This window comes from Sparus aurata, chromosome 7 (genome assembly GCF_900880675.1).
Source record: "Sparus aurata chromosome 7, fSpaAur1.1, whole genome shotgun sequence".
NCBI lineage: Eukaryota > Metazoa > Chordata > Actinopteri > Spariformes > Sparidae > Sparus > Sparus aurata.
Genome location: NC_044193.1, coordinates 23,381,955 through 23,404,798, shown reverse-complemented (window position 1 = coordinate 23,404,798; position 22,844 = coordinate 23,381,955). Strand labels below are relative to the sequence as shown.

At 42.0% G+C, this 22,844-nt stretch overlaps 2 protein-coding genes across 3 annotated transcripts; both read left to right on the top strand.

Moving 5' to 3' along the window:
- The first annotated feature begins 299 nt into the window (after positions 1-299).
- Positions 300-7,608, top strand: amt (aminomethyltransferase). Its single transcript, XM_030424329.1, has 8 exons — positions 300-580; positions 2,412-2,579; positions 2,828-3,040; positions 3,143-3,221; positions 3,510-3,655; positions 4,854-5,034; positions 5,509-5,664; positions 6,062-7,608. The coding sequence occupies exons 1-8, from the start codon at positions 434-436 to the stop codon at positions 6,235-6,237; spliced, it is 1,266 nt and encodes a 421-aa protein (XP_030280189.1). The 5' UTR covers positions 300-433; the 3' UTR covers positions 6,238-7,608.
- Positions 7,609-8,003: 395 nt separating this feature from the next.
- On the top strand, positions 8,004-22,598 carry ifrd2 (interferon-related developmental regulator 2). Of its 2 annotated transcripts, XM_030423942.1 has the most exons (13): positions 8,004-8,601; positions 9,678-9,734; positions 16,054-16,170; positions 16,351-16,435; positions 16,616-16,740; positions 16,931-17,088; positions 19,086-19,139; positions 19,272-19,450; positions 19,594-19,702; positions 19,827-19,961; positions 20,079-20,207; positions 20,814-20,906; positions 21,077-22,598. In XM_030423942.1, the coding sequence occupies exons 1-13, from the start codon at positions 8,559-8,561 to the stop codon at positions 21,155-21,157; spliced, it is 1,365 nt and encodes a 454-aa protein (XP_030279802.1). In that variant the 5' UTR covers positions 8,004-8,558; the 3' UTR covers positions 21,158-22,598. The 2 variants fall into 2 exon arrangements, with proteins under 2 accessions (XP_030279802.1, XP_030279804.1); XM_030423944.1 differs by lacking the exon at positions 9,678-9,734 and having other exon boundaries at positions 8,008-8,601.
- Positions 22,599-22,844: the final 246 nt, after the last annotated feature.

Genomic DNA, 22,844 nt, shown 5'->3' with positions numbered 1-22,844 from the left:
GGATGTTAAGCTTGCTCAAACTTGACTTATTTTTCATTCATACGTTTTTTGTTTGTTTGTTTTTTTTTTACAAAGTTTAGTTTTTCGATTACTGTCAAGCGTGTTCGTTCATTTGAGAAAAGACAAACTACGATTTAGGTACTTTATAGTTTCATAAAATACTAAAAGATATATCTTTTAGCTTCAGACAATACTCACACAGTCCCTGTCTGTCCTGTCCTGCTCAGCCGCTGAACCTCTAGCGGCGCGAACACGGTCATCAACCACATTTCCCACAAGCCTTTGCTCCTTCCTTCAATCGCTCCCGCTGCCGTGTGTTTTTGCCAGGAAAGCACAAATTCCAGCGAGTGGAGTCCAAAGAGTTTGGTAACAGAGCGGAAGTGTCTCAGGAGAGCGTGCGACCGTGCGAGACTTCTGCGGGGACTCGGGCGGCATGATGTGGGCTCGGTTGATGGTCGGGGTCGGGGGCTCGGGGCTCGGGCTGCGGGCTTCCAGGGACGGCTTGCTGCGGGTCGCTGCCGCTGGATGTGCGGGGCAGCAGCAGCAGCAGCTGCAGCAGAGGCAGGCTTCAAGTGCGGAGGTTAGTGGAGCATGACGGTAAACTTGTGTCGATACGAGTCACCCACAGTGCGTTTACATTAGTGTCGTTAAAACATGATGACTGTATGAAAGTGTTTCATTTCAACAACCTCCGTCACGTTAAACTCTCCAGGTCACATGTTATCAGTAGGTCTTTTAATTATACTGATCAGTTAATAGCTTAATTGACTTTTAAACTCCAACAGTGTAAATGTTTTGGCCTGTGAAAGTTGTTTATATGTGTTGATTATCCTCAGTTGTCATTTTAATATGAACTCATCCCATGCTTTGTCAGGTTTTTTAAATTTCCTGCATCATATTTGGCATTTTGTGTTGTACAATTCAAATCAAAGTATTTTTAAGGATCCAGAAGGTGTTTTTTAGGAATCTATGTTGGGGCTGTATCGGCCATCACTGGCTCTGTCAGGGTTACGCTACACACCACAACAACAGCATCAGGGTCTGTGTGTCAGCTCATGCAGACTTAACATGCGTCTGTCCCGGCAGACTGCCATCCTCCCTCCCTCCCTCCCTCCGCCTGCCTCACTTCACTCAGGTGCACAAGATGATTTTATTAAAAAGCACGAGTGACTGACTCCACAGCACCGTCTCTGTGAGGCTGTGATCACCCGACAAAGGAGGTTCTGACTGAGAACATACAGCAGCTTCTCATTCATCAAGCCGCTCAGATAAAGTCCATATCAGTGGGACCCTCTCAGTTATCAGTCCCTTTTTATTATGTATCTGATTTCTCTCAGCGTTGCACAAAGCAAAAAGACTAAAGTCCTACCCACGCCGTGTGCCCTAATCTGTTCATTTAGGGCACAAGTGTGTGTCTGTGTGTGTGTGTGTGTGTGTGTGTGTGTGTGTGTGTGTGTGTGTGTGTGTGCGCGTATTACAACCAGAACAACCAGCTCTCCCTCATATTCATGTTAATAATAACTGACTTTGGACTTGGACAGTTTTGTAAAAAGCAATAGAGTCTTATGTAAAGTGCCCGCACACGCTCACTCCACATGCCCCATAATGCATTCCTGCTGCTGCGCTGATAAGCCCCTCTCACCGGCGGGTTCAAAGGTCAGAAGTTAGAACAGAGAGAACAGTCTGATAGATCAGACCTGAAACTGAGCTCATGTTCAACAAGGATGTGTTATTATAACCATCATCACTCTGTTACTTGCAGAGAAAACAGTGCTTATTTTAGTGTATGCATGTTCTCTGGACGTGGTTGGACTGTTGTTTTTTAAGTTGGAAAAGGCCTCATAAAATTGAAACACTAACAGAATCAAAAGGTACAACATGTGAGAATTGGTCACCTGTGAAACTCGTGGTCCACACAGATGAGGAGCAGCGTATCACCGGAGGAACTGCTAACTGCTGCTAACTGTAGCCGCCAATGTCTAGTGAGTTCACTTAACCGGCTGCGAGCAGTCATGCTAGCTGACTGCCTCGACTGGGAACACAGAGCTGTCCACTGTTAGACTCCAGGTATAAAGTGGCTAGGAGCTAGCTGGCTAGCATGCTAACGACAATAAATGGGCTATCTCCCCTGCACAATGTGTATTGATATAACGTCAACACTGTGTATTTCTTTACATTCTGTTGACCATCTTGTATGTTTTAAACTCGAATTCTTACATATTGCACCTTTTAAACAGCGACAACATAATGGATATTTAAAATCCTACACGTGGCACCTTTAAGATGCATAATTTCAACAGCCATTTTACAACTCATACATTCAATTTCACTTTATCTCAACTGTGGTTCTTGTATTCTCTGTGTTTTTTAATGTTTGCGTGAACTCAGTGAAGTGTTTTATTTCCCCCCAGGCTGCCATGAAGAAGACTCGGCTGTTTGACTTCCACAGGGAGCAGGGAGGAAAGATGGTGGAGTTCGCAGGCTGGAGTATGCCCGTCCAGTACAAAGACAGCCACATCGCCTCACACATGCACACCAGAGAGCACTGCTCCATCTTCGACGTCAGCCACATGCTGCAGGTGAGGGGAGCCCAAACAGACACAGAGAAATATATAGTGTAGACTCCTGATGACAGGCAAACACACAGACGTAAGGTATGCAGACTCACATCTCACATTCATGAAGACGTATAGAAAAATGCAGTACTTTGTCAATTAACTGGGGTTAATCATTGAATCAGTTATTAATGAAACAGCCCCAAGGAAAAAAACTACCAATGCTTTGTTTAAATACATCTTTTTTCCCCCCCCCCCTCTTTTTCCGTCAGACCAAAGTCCATGGCAAAGACAGGGTGAAGTTCATGGAGTCTCTCGTGGTTGCAGATATTGCAGAACTCCAAGACAACCAGGGTACACTGACCCTCTTCACCAATGACAAAGGAGGAATAATCGATGACCTCATCGTGACAAGGACGGACCAGAGCTATCTCTACGTCGTCTCCAACGCTGGCTGCTCCGACAAAGACTCGGCTCGCATGAAGGTGAGTAGAGACGGAGAGCGTGTGGAGACGGACAGGTGCCTTTTGAAAGACTCATAGAAAGTGTCTGATGTGTGTGTATGTGTGTGTGTGTTTTACCTGCAGGCCAGACTGGCAGAGTTCAAAGCTGCAGGATTTGATGTGGATCTGGAGTTCCTCGATGAAGCGCTGATTGCTCTGCAAGGTAAAGTATTCCTCCTCTCTCCTTCTTTACTGTTTTCCTTTCCTACACTTCCCTATATTGTTGTTCTTTCTTTCTTTGCTTGCTTTCTTTCTTCCCTCCCATATATGTTGGTCTTCTTCTCTCCTCCCCCAGGTTTTTGTTTCATTCTCTCAGTTGCTTTCCTTGTTTTTTCTTTTTGCCCTTGCCAATGTTGCTCTAACAATTTCATGTCACTGTTGCACTTTGTTTTAGTTCTCTTCATTCTTTCCCCACTGAATCCTTTTGTAAACTGTGTATGTGTGCCGTCAGGTCCGTCCATGTCTCAGGTGCTCCAGCAGGGGCTGAAGGAGGACCTCAGTAAGCTGACCTTCATGACCTCCACCTTGGCCACCGTGTTCGGCATTCCTGGCTGCAGGGTCACCCGCTGTGGCTACACAGGAGAGGACGGGGTGGAGGTCAGCGTCTCTCTGTCTTTGTTTCCATTCTCTGCTTTTTAAGCTTTTTGAAAGTTAGCAAAGCTTAAAAGTTAATAAACCACTTTCACACATTTGTAGATTCTTCTGAGGCCTTGAGAACCATTGAAATGACTAGATTTCAAACAGGACACCTCCACTCAACAGTTTGACTTTGGTTCTAAGTCTTTATACATACATAGACAAATCAATCAGCTGAAAATCAATTCACCAAACTGCAAGGGTACTTAACAACTGCTGCACACGAGTTTTGGAGAAGTTTCAAGTGCATCGCGGAGGGCTTGGCAACTCGATTACAACTCAGTTGGCTGAACTTTTTTCAACCGATTAAAGTTGCATAAAGGTTTCACTGTGTAACGCCAGCCTAATAAGCTCACAGCGACAACGCTGGCATGCTTACATAGCATCAGATGAAGAGTTAAGGATACACAGATGTTAATGCAAGTCATCGGGAGAGGAACATTAACACACCAGATTTCTCTGAGACATTTCTTTATATCCACAAGTGATCGCCTCATGATGACACCAGAGGAGCAGTCAGTCAGGATGGAAGCGGGTGTTTAGCGTTTCTTTGTATCTGATAATTGTCTTGTGATTTACATGCATCTGAACTTGTTGCATAATGTCATTTAGCACACAAAGCTCTGTTCTGTTTTCTGTCTAGTTTGTTTCTACCTTCACAATATTCCCTGTTGTTGTTGTTGTCACTTAACATAATGACAGAGGACGTCTCTCGTTGCCGCTGTTTACCACGGCTATTCTGTTTTGCGAGGAACCTACTCCTTGATTCCAGATTAACTGTTTACTACGTTTAACTTTTTTTTTCCTCCCTCTGTCGGCTCACTGTGCTGGAGCTCTGCAGAGAGCAGGATGGATGTGGGTTGGTCTTCTGACAAAGGGGAATGTGGGAGTTTGCCTTTGTTAGTTTGTGTGTCTCATTCTTTTCATCACTCATTCCCACACTGCTGAGACTCACAAGTACTCTCAACTAGACTGACTCGACACTATGTAATAACTTATTTCTGATTTCTAATGATTTTATATCTTTATTGTAAAAGTTCCTGCAAACAGATGTGTTTTTGTCTCCGTATTGATGATGAGGTCAAATATACCATTGAATATTTCCATGAAAACTCTTGGATTGAGACTCAGCTCCAGTGCGTCTGTCTCTCTGTCCCAGATCTCCGTCCCTCAGTCCAGAGTGGTGGAGCTGACGGAGAAGCTGCTGGCTAACAGCGAGGTGAAGATGGCCGGTCTGGGCGCCAGGGACAGTCTGCGGCTGGAGGCGGGGCTCTGTCTCTATGGCAATGACATAGATGAGACCACCACGCCTGTGGAGGCCACCCTGGTCTGGACCATAGGTAAGATTTGATCAGTCTGAAGTATTTCCATGAGGTTGTTTTTGAGGTGATTTTAGGACACGTCAATCCTTCTTTCTATATCTGGACTCTTGTCAAGCAGAGCGTTAGATAAGAAGATTGACGGACAGATCTCTCTAATTAACGTGTTTATAAAAAAGACAACTTGCTGTTCTAAGGAGGCTGTCATTTGAAATATTTTAGTTGGTGGGACCTGTTGCCAGGCAACCAGAAGAAACCAAACGAGGTGTCACGTGCTGAATCAGAAAGTCCTACACACATGAGATTACACACAGGAGCTCCCTTTTGCTCATTGTTTAGCTGTCTAGCCCACAACTTTAGTTTGAGTCCATCCTTACCACGCTCTCATAGCATCATTGTGAGCCATAACATGCAGCTGATTTGAGTGAAAAAATCTCTAGAACTGTACATTACCTGCTCAGCACCAGCAACTCTATTGCTTTGTCTCACGCACAGGAAAGCGTCGGCGTAAGGACAAGGATTTCCCCGGCGCTGACATCATCGTACCTCAGATCAAAGCCAAGACGGCCAGGAAGAGGGTCGGTCTGGTGTCCACCGGCCCCCCCGTCAGACAACACACGCCCATACTCAGCCCTGACGGGAAGGTCATAGGTACGAAAGGACAACCACTGACACATGAGATTTATTAGTAAAGCCTCTTTTTGATTTTATTAATTATATCTTTTGTCACATGTTGACATATGTTATCTTGCATACATACGTCAAATTGATATATGTTAATATTAAAAGAAAACCCCTAACATTTAGTGATTGTGTGAATAAGGAAGTAAATTAACAACATGTGTAAGCAGCTAATAATTGAGGCTAGTCAACTAACTAATAATCAACTAGTCAGTGTGCTGCTCCGGGAGCAGATCTGAAGCACAGAGTAGCTACCAAATTGTTTTTATTCTGGCTCGCTATCTGTGTTTTTTCTGAAGATGTAGCCAGGATGGGTGTCAGACAGAGATTTCCAATCAATGACCGAATCTTTGCTGTTTTAATTTAGGCGAGGTGACCAGTGGCTGCCCCTCTCCCTGCCTGAAAAAGAACGTCGCCATGGGTTACGTGGATGCTGCATTCGCTAAGAACGGTACAGCCATCCAGGTGGAGGTCCGCAAGAAAGCGGTGCCCGCCACCGTCAGCAAGATGCCCTTCGTCCCCACCAACTACTACACTGGATAGACACACAGACACATAAAAACACAATACACAATGAATACTGTCACTGGAACATTCCCCCGCTCTGTACCATACTCATCAATGCTGCCACCTTCTGTTTACCTCCAGCAATGCAACACCAATGTAAGACTACAAGTCTTCATGGTAGAGTACTCTGAAAGAAATTATACAAAAGGCTATACTGTTATATAATGCAGTATAGGTGCTGGTTTGATGTGTTCTGTCACTTTATTGTGAAGCACATTAAATGCACAGTGGTTCGTATTTGAGACACTGAAGCAGAAACACAACAGTATAAACTGACACACATTATACAAAGACTATGAGCAGTACACTTTAAACAGACAAACGCTGTGCTACCTGCGCGTGTCAAGCAATGCAACACCCGATAACATGGTTTCCCCTGTGGATGGGCGTGCATGATAAAAATTACAAGCAGTGTTGTGGAGTCTGAGAATGTATTAGCCTAGATTCTATGTTAACACGGTTTATAGACCAAGTTGTTGGTTGAACTGATTCCACTTACTGCACTTTCAGTAAGAATAAAGACAGTGAAGCCCTGTGGATCCATTAAACAGCAGTATTTGATTAACTTTTTGTTGTAGGACATAGGTTTTGCTAATGAAACATGATAGCATTTACTTTTGTCACCGCTGGACCAAAAAAAGAGATTCCAAATGCTTCTTTTGATATTAATTCACTACATGTTGGCAGCGTTTTTAAGCTCTTTCAAATACCACAGAGCCAAATTTCCATGTGTATTATTATTATTATTATTATTATTATTATTATTATTATTATTATCAGCCGTAAACAGCTTAATCATGGGAGGTCAAACAGGGCCAGCTCATAATCCCTTTGACACAAAGCCCCTACCTGAAATAAGCCAGTTATCACAAACTTGCCAGTTCAGTTTGTGGAATTTGCATTTTTGTGTTAATTATCAGATTTTCTCATCAAGTTCTTGTGTGGAGGGATTTTAAGGGAGTCCCGGTTTACTCTGTTGATATCGTCAGTAACCTGATGTCATCAGACTGTTGGAGGAGTTTACACTACATGAGGTACGATGATAACCTAACTTGAAAAAATGTTAATTGTCATTATATGTGTTGTGTCTCGCAACTAATGAAATGTAATTTCTGTATTAAACTAGGACATTGTCTTAGGACTTTCTGTGGCGCTCTGAATGTCTTACTTTCGGAAAATAATAACATAGTTATTATAGAAGTAATACTACTGATTAATAGGTTCAAAGTTTGTTAACTCTGAGTCACTGAATTTTAATTCTAAACTGAGTTTCAATGTAAAAATCTTGAATAATACTGTTTATTTGATTAAAGAAAACATTTCTCTATAAAAGACATTTTCACTTTCCTCTGAGCCTGAGTGTTTTATTTCTGGAAATGGACACTGACATGAAAATTGTTGCACAAATGTGTTATATACAACACGTTCCTCTTCACACTACTGTGGTTATAATTTTGGATCCTAAAGAAGGTCTGGTTGGGTACTGACATATGGAATGGGATAAGGGTCACATGTAAATGACAAGGTATGAATTATAAATATAGATATACCTCTTTTTTCCTGTTTGTCTCAAAATGTTGTCGTAATTCTGAACTTTTCTCAAAATTCAGAACGGCTTATAACAACTTTTTGTAGACATCTGTTTAAAAGTAAATATTTTTGTTTGCTTGTTATATAAAAACATTTATTTTGCCTGTCATTTCTTGTAAAAACGAGGGTTTCTTCCTTTAGGCCTGTAGCTGGTTTGATTTAGACATACCGGAAACGGGGGATGCTAGGAGAACTAACCTGGCAACCCCGGTTGCCGGTCTGTTCAGTAGTTACTGAGAGGAAGATGGTGGACTTGGCGACAGCAGCGTGCTCAGAACTCCGTCCTAAACACTTTGGAAAATACTTAATATCTCAACCTGGTATTAGATATAGATTACCGGGGGACAATCACAGATAATACATTGTGAAAACCGTTGAGGGAAGTGAGTTTTTCGCCGCCGGACAGCTCTTATTCCGAGGGAGAAGACAGTGGGGAGTTGCGGAGCGTGGTGGTGGGCTGTTGGTGCTCGTAAAGGAAGCTAGCCAACGTTAGCCAAAGTGTCAACAAAAGTGTGGAAGGAGGTGGGAGCTTCTTTCCCCGGCTGTCGAGATAAACCTCGGAGAGCATCCAGCCCTGCGCTGCTGCTGCCTTCACACCAACTGTCAAATCATCGAGGAGCGGGGCTGACAGTTGGTCAGTTGGCTAACTTCGCGAGCTAACGCGCAGCTAGCTTTGTTGTGAACTGAGGATCAAAGCGCCGCTCACAATGCCACGGAGTAAAAAGGGGAAACGTGGCTCCAGCAAGCCGGGTGAGTAGCCATCAGCCATGCTAACTCACCATACAGCCACTGGCAATAAAACAGCAGGAATGTTGTGACAAGTACGATTAAAGTGTTAATACACGCTCGATTGCCACACCTAAAACCCATACAGGTGGTGGCAGTCTGTTTGTGAACCTGCTCCATGTGGCATGCGTGGTAAAAGAAAACTTGTTGCTATCTGACATGTAAAGTGTGTAGCTGTCAGACTTGTACAGCCATGTGGCTTAGCTATAATTAGTGCAGCAGCTTAGCAGTGCAGTCTGCATGTGTCTGTCACATTTTCTTTTGAAGCCATTCACTTCGAATCACAGAAGCAAAAGTGTGATTTGCGAAGATCTCTGCTAACACTCAGGACACCCCATACTGAACTTAAGGTCTTAAGGTTAACCGCATGTTATTTTTAGCAGCAACGCCACTCCACTTTGCTGAAACTGCTGAAGAGGAACAACAAGTGCAACGGAGTCCCTGATTACATTTAAACGAGTGAATTTGCATGCTTTTAGTTTGCTGGCTGCTGCTGTGGCAGTCACAGCTACACGTTTTGGTCAATGCACTGTACAGTAGTGGTGCGGATCATGCATGTGCCTGGAGGGCGTTACAGCCCCCTCACGTTTTATGGAGTGACGTAGCCCTTGAAGCACACACGTGCCAGAGTCTAAATGAACACACATTTATTTTTGTGGAGTGTACATTTCTGCTGATTATTACAAAGAGAGTAACGGACAGGAGTCAGTATTTGTTAATGATGTATAAATGTCAATCTATTTGCAAATATGCGTAAATTGTTCGAGAACTTACTTAGTTCTCGAACAATTAGTACAACTTAAGGTATGGCTTCTTCTGGTGCAGTATTCTCAAGTGTGCATGAGTATTATGCAATGCAAAGTTTCACCGATGGAAAAATAGAGCTCACTTCTGCTTTTTCTCTCCTCCATCATGCTCATTCTTTCATCTTTCCATTCATTCATTCATTCATTGATGCATCCGTGCGCCATTCTTTCTACAATCCATGCACCCTTTATTTCATCCATCTTGTCATTCATTCGTCCACACATCATCTCCAGGCTCTCTTCGTCAGGAGGTTCTTCAGCTGCAGCTGTCTTCTAAAGCCTCGCTGAAAGGTAACTCCTCTGACCCCTGACCTCAGCTTCGTGTCCAGCTCGAGGCCTGTCCAGAAGCTCTTGAACCTCACTCCAGTGCATGGTGTAACCCCAGCAGCCACTGTCATGCTCAACTCACCGTGTGCTTTAATTATTCCCAGCTGCGCTGAAAAGTTTGAACCCTCCCGTCCCTCATATCACCTGCTCACACTGTGTACTCTATTGACTGACTGGTTGAATTTCCCATTGCTTCTTATTTTCAGTCCTCATGCATGTCATGCTTCAGCACCACAAGTTAACACCCCACCTTCATGCTGACAGTAATGGCTGTTTAGGAGATGAACATCACAGGACTATAAAGGAAGTTTATTTACATCTGACCATCTCATATACCAAACCTGCTCACTTACAAACGGCTGCTAGTATCTAGTCTTCATTACCATCATCGACTCCCATCATGCCATTCATTTGGTTGATATCTCTCTGACCATCCAGCCTCATTTTCTTACCAGTGCTGACACCGGCAAAGTTTTGTTGCAGGCAATCTTTGCTTCTTCGAGTGACTCTTTCTCTGTGATACACTGAGTTCATATCACATAATTGTGTCATCATCAATCATTGTGGCTTTCCGATCCCACATTTCCTCATTTATTTTAAACACATAGTATGTTTTACTGGCTGATTTTTTACTGGTTTAGAGTTTCAAGACCGGGACTATAAAGCATGTTTAAGCAGTTGCACCGATGGGATCTACAGTTTAAAGACATTTAATTGGGTCTTTACAGCATCAGAAAAGAACACATGGCGATAACTTGAACCTTAGCAAGATGCTTGTACTGAGGACACAGGTAAATTTAGTCTTGTATTTAAAGCTTGTGCTACCAAGTCATGGCCAGAGGACTCGAGGGAGCTCCCACCCCTGTGGCACAGCCTTCTGATTTGTCTGTCAGCAGAGCCTCTTTGTCAGAGGAGCTGTGTGAGGGATTGCTACGTAAGCATAAAGTAGCAAAGTAGAGATGACACGTGAGTCGTGGCAGGGAGCTCACACTCACCATAGTGAGCTGTGTGTGGGTGGGCTTGCGTGGGAAGGTGTATAGCTGTGTTTTTCTGTGTTTGCACGCGCGTGTGTGTGTGTGTGTGTCTGTCTGACTGCAGGGAAAAGCCTGTACAGTCGTCGAGGGTTCAAGGATGATAACATGATAATCACTGATTGATACAGACTCTCAGGGTGTGTTATCTCTGCTGTGAACATGAGAGCCCACAGGCTGTTTTCGTCCGGAAAATAAGAATATTGGCTAAAGAAAGCAGCAGGTTGTTCAGGGCTGCATTCAGGTTTATGATGTAACAACGAAAATGTATTTAACCTGCTTCTTCGTCTGCACAGATGGCTGCACAATCATTGTTTACTACAACTATGAAATCGTCGAAGGTGTTGATACAAGATGTAGGGGTATGACGATTTCAATTTCAAATTGTAAAATTCGATTAAAATGAGCACTCACTGTTTGTGTGTGCATATGTATATACATATTTTACTTTTTGTCCACTGGCTTGCATCTGGCATGTGTCAGAAAAAAAACAAAAAAACAACAACTCTTGCAACCTTTGTGTGCTTCTGCACACACACTACAAAAAGTGTGAGAAAACTCAAGCTGTTGTTGTAAAGTATCCTGCTAAATAGTGACTCTTCTTTTTGTTTTGTGTTTAACAAGTGACTGGTAATATGCTGTATTATATTTTAAAGTTGACCATATGGCCTTGAGTATAGTATTCCAAAAGAATATGGCGGGTACGTCCCACTTGATAACATGTAGCCAATCTTGTTAAAGAATAACTAAATGGTATATGACAGTTTTTCAGGGTATGAAACAGATTATCTATTGATCTTTACAAATCAAGATGTGACATGCTAACAATGGTAAAGCCGTCAGTGCTAAAAATCTATTTTTAAATCAAAAGGTTAATTGAATCTTGTTCGTTAAACCAAATGTCAAATCAAATTGTAGATTTGGAGAATCATGGCACCCCTAATAAGATGCGATGTGTCATGTTACCAACTAGTGTATGTTTAGCCATATTTTTGACGTTCCTCTCTTATGTGGAAGGAATCTGAAAAATGTGTCTGTGTTGAGATGCTTGGATGTTTTACTCTGACCTAAGGACCTTCATGTCCCACACGTGTTTTCCCAGAAACAGCAACTTTTATGATTTCCAAATGGGAACTTTTTATCGCCAGCTCAACACTGTATGTACTCGCACACCCAGTTTTACAATTGAGTGTGTAATACTGACGCATTTGAAGAGGTGGCTATTAATAGGAACAATAGCAACATGGAACTATTGTGTCTTTGTTGAACAGTACAGTTTGTGCATTGAGCAGTCACCCAGCTGTAAAATATTTCATTTCAATGTTCATTTACAGTTGAATCATTTTGAACTCTTGCCTGGTTCACTGAGTTGACACATTGGGCTAAGGGAACTCCCAGGATAAGAAAGTGTTCACACTGGCACATTCCAAAGTGGGCTAACCTAACTCTAGACCAGGGTTAGCCTGTGGGGTTTGTGGGGTTATTATCCCAATATAATCACACACACACACACACACACACACACACACACACACACACACACATATATATATATATATATATATATATATATATATATATATATATATATATATATATATATATATATATATATATATATATATATATATATATATATATATATATATATATATGTATATATATATCTATATATATCTATATCACTACTCACAATGCTCCTCACTAGCCTCATGATGTTGTTCTGAGGCAATGCGTTCCACTCCTCCACAAGTGCTACACGCAGTTCTGCCAGGTCACGTGGGGGTGGGGTACGATCATCCAGTCTCTGCTTCAGCTGGTCCCAGACGTGCTCTATGGGGTTCAGGTCAGGGGACATTGCTGGCCATACCATATGAGGCACTCCGACTTCCTGAAGTCGAGCTGTGACAATTCTGGCACGATGTGGTGGAGCATCATCATCCATGAACAGAAAGTTGGGGGTGTGCTGGCGGAATTGGAGGATGATGATGGGTTCTATGATGTCTCTGAGGTAAGAACGTGCATTGACTGAGCCATCTACAATAACCAAATCTGTTTTGCGCTGACTGGTGATGCCTGCCCAGACTGTTGCACCTCCTCCACCAAAGGGAACCCTGGGGACCATGTTGACCTCGGCGTATCGCTCACCTCGCCTTCTCCAGCAACGCTGACGACCATCATTTCTGTGCAAGGTGACCCGACACTCATCAGTGAACAGGACGGTAGACCACTGCTGCATTGTCCAGGTCACATGGTCTTGTGCCCACTGCAAACGTTCACGGCGGTGTCTTGGTGTCAGTGGAGTCACCTGCAATGGTCGTCTGGCATTCAAGCCAAAGCGGTGGAGTCGGTTTCGAATGGTTTGTCTGGAAACCCTAGTACCCCTCACATCTTGTAACTGGGCCTGCAGCTGTGTGGCAGTTGCATAACGATGTCTGAGTGCATAGGTCCTTAGGTACTGGTCATCGTTGCGGTCTGTCACTCGTGGGGCTCCACTCCTGGGTCTGTCACGAACTCTGCCAGTAGTTCTGTGTCTTGATGCAAGTCTGCTGATGACACTTTGAGATACACCAAGTTCACGAGCAACATCTGACTGCCTGCCACTGACCCGAAGGCGCACTATGGCCAGGTGGCGCTGCTCGTCCGTTAAGTGACGTTGTGTGCTCATGGCTGTTTGAATGATGAACTTGAAATGACTTACTGACAATACCAGCTTTTTATACCCACAGAATGTTGAAATTGATGCCACATTGAAAAGGGTTGTCTTTTAGTTTTTTGGTATTGGCCCCAATATGAAAGGCACACTGTACTCAGTGAGACCATTACGTGGAAAACACAACATGAGGTGTGTCTATCACCCCAATACAATTGCCTCCCTATCCCAAAACTCTCTGAAGTGAAACAAACACCGTATGTATGAAATCCACTGAGTCTCTCACAATATCCCTAACTTATTGTGAGTAGTGTATATATATATATATATATATTTTTTTTATATATATATATATATATATATAATTTTTTTTTATATATCTATATTTTTATCTAATATATTTTTATCTATATATTAGATATATATATATATATATATATATAATATATATATATATATATATATATATATATATTATATATATCTATATATTTTTATATATATATATATATCTTTTTATCTCATATATATATATATATATATTTATATATATAGTATATATATATATATTATATATATATATATATCTCTTGAAAAGCCCTATCCTGAGCTCAGATATTGTCCTTTATCCAGCTACTCATTTGTCTGCAATTGAATTTTTTCCCCTGGAATTTTCTTACTACAAGGAGACCGGTTGAAACACCTGAATGAATTGTCATATTTAAAATGTAGTAAAGTGTAGAGTGGAATGAAAGTAACTCACACCTATAACCTCCATGTTGCATTGCTGCAAAAATAACTGTGACCTCTGGGTTACCTCGACTGTCCTGTTTGACCTGAACTTGAACACACACACACACACACACACACACACACACACACACACAGTCTGACCATTCTGGATGGTACACACTGAATGAATGAGTAAATGAATGGCCACTCTGGTCTCCAGTAATCCCACCAACAGTAGAAAGTCCTGAGCCTGCAGGAACCTGAGGGTTAGCTTAGCTTAGCTCGCCTGGCTCTTAACCCCTTTTCTGTTTTAGACCCAGTGTAACAAACCATCCCACTTCTTCTCTTGCACACAGGACAGAGCTGTGTTGCAACATTGAAACATTAATCACCACCCAGTCCTTATTAAAACATAAAAGATTATGAAATTCCTTCCGTTATCTGCTATTTCCTGTCATTATGTAGGAGCACATCAGCTGCTATGTGGACGAGATTGTTAATATTTGGGACTGCAGATGTAAATTAGCCTAAGGCAAACTCTGGTGCATTGCGTTAAATGGTTACATTTATGTTTTAATTGCACATTTTCCCTTTACAAATAAAATTGAATAAAATGTGATGGTGGTATATTGGACGTTGTCTGTGGTTCTGAGTGTGTCCTTGTGTGTCCGTGTATAAGTAGAGCTCTGCTGGTGTACAGTTACTGACAGAGACAGACAGCTGAGCAGAAGCCCACTGTCAGCTTAATCACTGCTGGAGAATGGCTTCAGCAAGATCCTCGTTAATTTTGGGATGCTTGCTGTTACTTTTTTTTATTTAACTTTCACCATTAGACAGCTATCATTTTGAGGCTTTTTACCATTTACTATGATTTCATAAAGGGCCAATACAGATTTTTAGTATTCAATGAGACAGAAAACAGATATTTCGAACTGATATACATTTGCAATAAAATGTATAAAGATGAGATGGAATATAACCAAACCCTAAGTACAATTCACTCCAAGTACGATATTTAGTATAAGTTTGAGGCACATATCCTTTTATTTCTATTTATTTTAAGCTTTGAAAAAATATTTATTGAAGGGTTCTTCTACTGGAGAAGGTGTTCCTGCTATTTCGTCCAATCCCTTGTATTGCAGCCTGGTGTGGAAAGGCCAGCACTGAACCGGCAACATGTCGGGCTGTAAAGGGAGGAAGTAACCGTTGTTGCTTAAAAACATTGTGGCTGTTATTTGGAAACTTTAACATCTAATGTAGACCTTGTGCTGCTCATTATTTCCTACTCCAATGTGCAAGCTTTTCTTTTACTCCGTCACTGACCCAACAACAGTTAGTGGTGAGCTTGTCATTCCTCACCATAACTGTCATAATTGAGATGATCATTATCTAGATCTGGTGATTTTTTCAGTCCCCTTACGCAAAGCGACAGTCAGGCTGTCTCTGAAAACAGCATTTAGACTTGTGTCATTTGTATCAAGATTCATGGATGATTAATTCACATTTAAGTTTAAGTTTAGTTTATTTGAAAACGGGGACAGTGCACATTAATAACATTACTGTAAATGCGCCAGAATTAGCCAAGAGGCTATTTTTCATCTGTAGTCCCTAGACAGATGTTAAAGTCACCCTAAAAACAGAACAGATTATATTTGTTCCCCTCGCTGCTTGTTCAGACTCCCATATGCTAATTTACATCTGTAGTTCCTGGGCAGGAAACGGAGATAACATCTCTGCTAACAGGCTGTCAGTCCATTGTGCATGTAAACACGCTTCCTGTTTTTACCTTTTCCTCCCCCGGTCTTCATGTCCCTCATTTCTCCTTCAGTCTGCCCTGTTCTCACTATTTCTCCATCTCTCTTTCTAGGTATGAAAAATGGGGTGAAGGGAGAGTCGGGTGCCAGCGATGATGAGTTGATGTCAGATGTTCTCAGCCACTACAGCAGCACCAGCGAAACCGCCTCCGTGCTGGAAGATGGCACAGGTTTGTACACAAATTGCAGTTAATCGTACATGCATATGCTTTTCAGAATCACATTTATTTTGGATAATAGCCCAGGTACTGCTTTTCGTACTTTTAAGGAAATATGTGACGTTAAAAACTGAAGTATTAAACATGCATACGGTTGTTAACATCCTGTTTGTGTTGACTGGCCAAACACAGGAGGGGAGCAGGTGGATGAGCTAACTGCCCAGGAGGAAACAGAAGACAAACTCAAGCAGTGTATAGACAACCTGATGGATAAGAGGTGAGGTTGTTTTATGTATTTTTTTCTTGCTTTTTTTTCAGTCACTTTCAAGAATACAAATAGGATATGTCAGGAATAAACAGGAAGACAAGTGATGGTGCAACACCAGACTAATAGATTATGGCATGAAGTGATGTTGCCCAAAAACAAACTTAAACTCTCTCTTTCTCTCTCTCCCAGTGCTAAGACGCGTCTTGCAGGTCTTGAGTCGTTGCGACAGGCCTTTTCCTCCAAAATGCTGTACGACTTCCTGACGGAGAGACGCCTCACCATCAGCGACTGCCTGGAAAGGAGTCTTAAGAAAGGCGAGATGAAACAGAAATTCCACTGTTAAACCCATGGACTCATTGAGGACACATGTACAGATTATATACATTCACAAGAAGATCCTTACATTTTTCTCTTCTCTCAAATGCTGGAGTTCCTGTTTCTGAAACACAGCCAACAACAACTGCAGTCACTGACAAACAAATACTATCTTTCTGTTGTCTCCAGGCGGCGCGGAGGAGCAGGCAGCAGCAGCCACAGTCTTCGCCCTGCTCTGTATCCAGCTGGGGGGCGGAGACGAATCAGAGGAGGGCTTCAAGATGCTTCGCCCCATCCTCACCGCCATTCTGATTGACAGCAGTGCCAGCATAGCAGCCCGCCAGAGTGTGAGTTATCAACCTCTGGTATAGTGCTAAACTTTGGTTATAGAACGGCAACTTCTGGTAACAAGACAAGAGTAGAAAATGATACACGAAAATGCACATATGTGTGAATGCCAATGTGGACTGCAATTTAAAGCTCAGTTAGCAGTGTGACGGTAGAAGTTGCAGAACAATGAACAATCCAAAATCATCCGGTTCAAAGTTCACTGAGTGCAAAGTCTGCAGTACAGCTGTCACCCAGCTGACCTCAGTCTCACCTCCATTGTTATACAATTATCAGGTCAGACATTCAGTTCACAGAAATAAAGGAAAATTCCTCTTAGATAAAATACATTATCTGGTGGGGATTTTTTTTTTTTAATAACAAATTCACTTTAAAGGTGGACTATGGAGGTTGTAGCTCTGATGTGTTGATCACCCTTTTCGACTACTGTTTTCTGTCCACTGTGTCAGTTTTGGAAACAAACAGAAGACATAAAGACACAACACCAGACACTGTTTAGTGGACACTTCAAGACCAGGACCACCATGTGACATCAACAGCAGCCATGTTGGACTCTCAGGGTCAAGAATGCAGGCCAGTTTGACAGAGACATGTGCCTGCATTATACTGTCATTCTTCTGTCACAACAGTTGCCCAGTTTAAGACAAGGCTTCTTACCACTTTGGCGGTTTTCAAAAAGCTTTAACAAACCAAGGCAGATATTCCAGGGTATAATTGGCTGTTTTTGACTATTTTTGATTTTGCCATTATATTTCACCTTAAAAACTATTTACTTAGTGTCATTATTTTCAGCACAACCTGACATGTGTGACTGTACAGTTATTTTTTTTATTTTGACAAACTGTATTAACACAATGGACTTACAATCACAAAAAAACCCATAAAATCTGAGTAGAAAAAGTTTGATTTTTTTACTGTGACCCACAAATAAACATATTTACAACAAACCATTTTTTTTTTTTACTTATAATGCAAATATAAATTGTTGTTAACTAAATTTGTGCATACATTTAAAAAAATGTACAAAGTTATATGTAACTATTTACATTTAAATGCAGGCAATGCTCAGGTCTGCCTGTGCTCCTTGAGAGCTGCACTGCCTGCTCCACATTCAGCATCTTCTCATTGTTCTGACTCATTAAACGAAAAACCGACTCCACTACACACTAAACACACTACACCAAACACTACATAACACACTAACTACACACTCCAAACACGCTAAATGTAACAAATCTCTCAACTCTCAATATCGCTGTCCGACCGTCGTTGCCTGTCAGTCATCCGCCTAGGTCCCTCCCACAACTTCCTGTTCCTCAACAACCAAACTTGCTGCTTGGACACTTTCGTGACAAAAGCCTGTTTTTACTGTTTCTTCTGCACCAGACACAAAGCAAACGTGACGGCAATGTTTGCGAAAAAGCGTGGCGGACATTATTTACCATAGGTCCGGTTTTGGACATGCCGATGCGTCCGGTCCGTCGCCTCAGGAGGTGGGCCGTTTAGCTAGCCGCTAGCAGCTAGCTACACACGAACATCCACAGATTACGATTCCACTTTGTTGTCCGCTCGTCTCCGGATCTCTTTCAGACCCGAACAGACTCGGTCCGGACTCGTTTAATCTCATTAATCCACAGCAGTCAGTTTAGATGCACAGAACAGAACGGACCGAACCGCTGCAAAATCCCGGTCCAGCTCGCGCCGCTGCAGGTATAAATCCGCTTGTTTCTTCAGGTACGTCGTGGGCTTGAGCTCTGCAGTGATTGGCTCTGGTACTAACAGACACACACACACACACACACACACGCACAGACAGACAGAGATTCCGTGCATTTATAGATAGATAAATCGTATTAGGATCGTGATTTATAACCGTATTGTAAAGGTTATATGAGTTTGAACTCAGGTTTGCTTCAGAGGAATCACAAGATCACTCTTTGTCCCTTCTTGTTTAATTAAATGTGTGTGTATTTGACTTTACTTATTTCTGTCTCAGTGTGCCAGAGCTTTGGGGATGTGCTGTTACGTCTCTGCTGCTGAAGATGGAGAGGTTTGAACAACTTGCTAAATATGTATCAAGCGACAAAAGCACAGTAGTAGTTATTATCAGCAGTTTGTCCTCATCCCTCATCACATTTTTTTTTCTTCTTTTCCCTTTAACATCACCACTGAACCCTCCCAGGACTTGATAAAGTCTTTGGCCCTTCTGGAGAACGTATTCATGTCTTCCTACCCCAACAGAGAGGGAACGCTGCCCACACCCAAACCAGGCAGTCCAGGTCTACACAACGCCGCCCTGCAGGCCTGGTCGCTGCTGGTCACTCTCTGTCCTGCATCCAGGCTGACTGTTCTGCTCGACCTGTGAGTGAAACCAAACACACTTCTTAATTAATTTCATTTCTAAACAGTGCAGTGTAGTTCTGTTAAGCTTCATGGCTGTGACATTTTAATAACTCAGGATCTCATGAGGAGTAGTCTAACCAACAATGATTGTCTCCCTGTAGTCACCTCCCCAAACTGCAGGCGTGTCTGGAGAGCAGCGATGTCAACTACAGGATCACAGTGGGAGAGACCATCGCCCTGCTGGTGGAGCTGGGGCGAGATATAGATGAGGTAAACACACACACACAGATTTTATCTGTATGTCTTTTACCATTGTACCCGTAATTCCAGTTTAAGGGGTTTTCTGGTTATATTTTGCATTCCTGTGATATGTTTATGTCAATGGTGTGTGAAGGAATTCGAGGTTGAGGACAGTGAAGGTCTGTGTCGGTGTCTGAAGGGTTTAGCCACAGACGGCAACAAGCACCGGGCCAAGAACGACAGGCGGAAACAGCGCTCCATTTTCAGAGAGGTGCTACATTACATAGAGGTATGTTCTATAGTGCAGCCATATTAAACGTATCATGGCAGTTTTGCGCATCGGCCCTGTTTTTTGGCGAAAGGCTTATTCTTATTTCCATATCTCTTCTTTTTGGGCTTTTTGCAGAACGAGGACTTCACAGAGGAGAGGATCAGGTTTGGAGTGGAGAGCGTTTACATCGACAGCTGGATGAGGAGAAGAATCTATGACGCCTTCAAAGAGATCATGGAGTCCGGAGTCAGACACCATCTACAGGTCAGGGTTACAATCGGAAGCCAGCGGTGACCTTCTCTTTCCTCGCATAAAGTGTCGTGAATTTTAGTTTTTACGTCTCTTCTGCACTGGCGTGGACATCACTAAACAGACACCAGAAGCTGAGTAGGAACACTGATATTTGCCTGCAGAGCCAATTTCAGCACGGCAAATGACACGCACACAATGAACACACCTACACATGCAGCACATACGTGTGGGTGATCCCCACTGCCTCGCTGGTACATTCATTGTGTTTGAATAAGCTGAACAATAATGCACTCTAAAAATGAGACATCCGGCATTTTAGCAGAGTGGCACTTATCTAAAATGTAACCGATGATGGTACATTAGAAAGGAAACGCTAATGGAGGTCACTCTGCAGTTAATTGAATCACTGTAATTTCTTTATATTTTAGGAGATGCTGAAAGCATTTATTTCACATCCAGCTTGATCTACTGATTTGTTCCCCCATCCATCCATGCATGCAGACTGACTTAAAATAACATAAAAACAACACAGCAAAATCAGTAGTTACGGTTATACATGCACACATAAGTGTGTCCTCACATTTTGTTCATTCAGTTTGTGTTTTTGTTTTGTTGCAGTTCAACCCACTTCTTAGAGACATCTTTGGCCTTGGCCCTCCCCTCATCCTGGACGCTGCTGTCAAAGTAAACAAGATTTCTCGGTTTGAAAAGGTAACGGCTACTTTTCTATCCTTGAATCTCCCCAAATGCGTAACCCTGGAGTGTGTGATAGCATTCTGTCAGTATTTGTCTTGCATTTATGTTGCACTCCTGAGCTGCTGCTGTTGTGTGGCGAAGTATAAATGTTGTTGCACTCATCTTTCTCTTTTGTTCTTCCACAGCATCTTTTCAACTCAGCTGCCTTCAAGGCTAGGACTAAACAGAGGAGTAAGGTCAGGGACAAACGTGCTGACGTCATGTGAGAGAAGGACGGGCTGCATTGTGATGGATACAAAATGATGCCTTCTGATGTCAGACACACAAAGACGCGACACCTCTTCACAGGGCTTTTGGACTTGTGCTCTTCACCTGCAAATTAATTCTCCAAGACTGAAGATGGCCAACCTTTATCGTTTGCTCCCACAGGCAAAGGCAATTACTGCTCCTACTCGTAGACATGTTAATGTGGGATTAAAGCGAATGTGATCTTCAGCTATCAAAAAGGTCTTTCATTGATATTATCATAAAATACAGAGAAAGTAAAGCATCAAGTCTCACTAGGCATTATTTTTAAATCTTTATGGTACATATAAAGATGTGTGGAAGCCTTTCACGTTACACTCACTGAAACCCTCTCTGGTGCTGATGGGTATTGTTTATACTCAGCTTGAACTGCTGCTCTGTGACTTGACAGTCAAGTCTTTTTAATCCTAATTTCCGACTACAGTAAAGTAAAGCCACTTTTCCAGGACATAACCAGTCCTGGTTAGTCTCTGAAGCTTAATCATGGAGCATCCACTTCTGCAAAAAAAGAGAGAAGAGCCACGGAAATACTCGTTATTCCCCTCTGTCGTCCTCCATTTCAACAGCCAGAGTTGCTTCTTCAGCTGCCAAAGCAGAAACTGACCTAACAAACAATGCAACCTCAAGGCAAATGTGTGTGGTGTTTTGCGTGAGAGTGTGTTTTATTTGAATTTTATTTAACATCATGAAATAAAACACTTTAAAAATCCATATAAAAAAGAAGATGCCTAATTAAAACAAGATTTCAAAGGGTTATTATTGTCATGTTTGTATTAATATTTTTTGAGAGGAAAAATACATTTTAACCATTTCTGGTGGATAATTGAATTTTACTTTCTAATTTATTAAAGCAGTACTGTGTGATTTTCTTCTTTTTTAAAAAAAAAAAAAAGAAAATAAAAAATGCTAAGAACTGTTTACAGACACAATTGTGAGATGAAAAGAAGAATTTCTATTTTTTATTCTTTCATGTATATTTTTAATGCGGGTTGGTGGGTCATACAATCTATCCATGTGTACAGTATGTATTGCAGATACACTATATAGGGATTTATGGTAAGATGTGTACTTGAATCATTAGATTTTCTTGAATGATTTTCCCTCTAATGAGCAGTAAATACACACAGGCCACTGACCAGAGCTGCTGATTAGAAGAGTTTGATGGAGGTGGTTGTAACAGTGATCAGGTCAGGGGGTGCTCCTGACTGCGGAAAAAGTATCAACATTTATATTAAAGAGTTTTTGATTATATTGAAGCCTAGCGGCTGCCTGTAAATTTCAGTACTTTGGTGAAAACCCTCTCACAGCATTACAGCTTCATCAAACTCTTCATCAGTGGTTTTGTTGTTGCAGCCCACGGACAGAAGATGGATGAAATGAAATAAAGATTATTCGAGCAAATTTTTTGCGTCTTTTTTTGTTACCCAAGAAAGAACGTTTTTCTGTACTGGAAATGTAAGCGTAAATGTTAAGTAGCTATTTAGTAATCACAATTTGCCACAGTAATCTGAGGAAAAAAGGCTGAGGCACAGACATGACAAACTACAATATGATCAGTTATTACTTCTCAATGATTATCTGTGAATTTCCAAAAATAATTTATTACGAAAAGCTGCTGCAATTTCAAACATTTACCGATGACAGTGA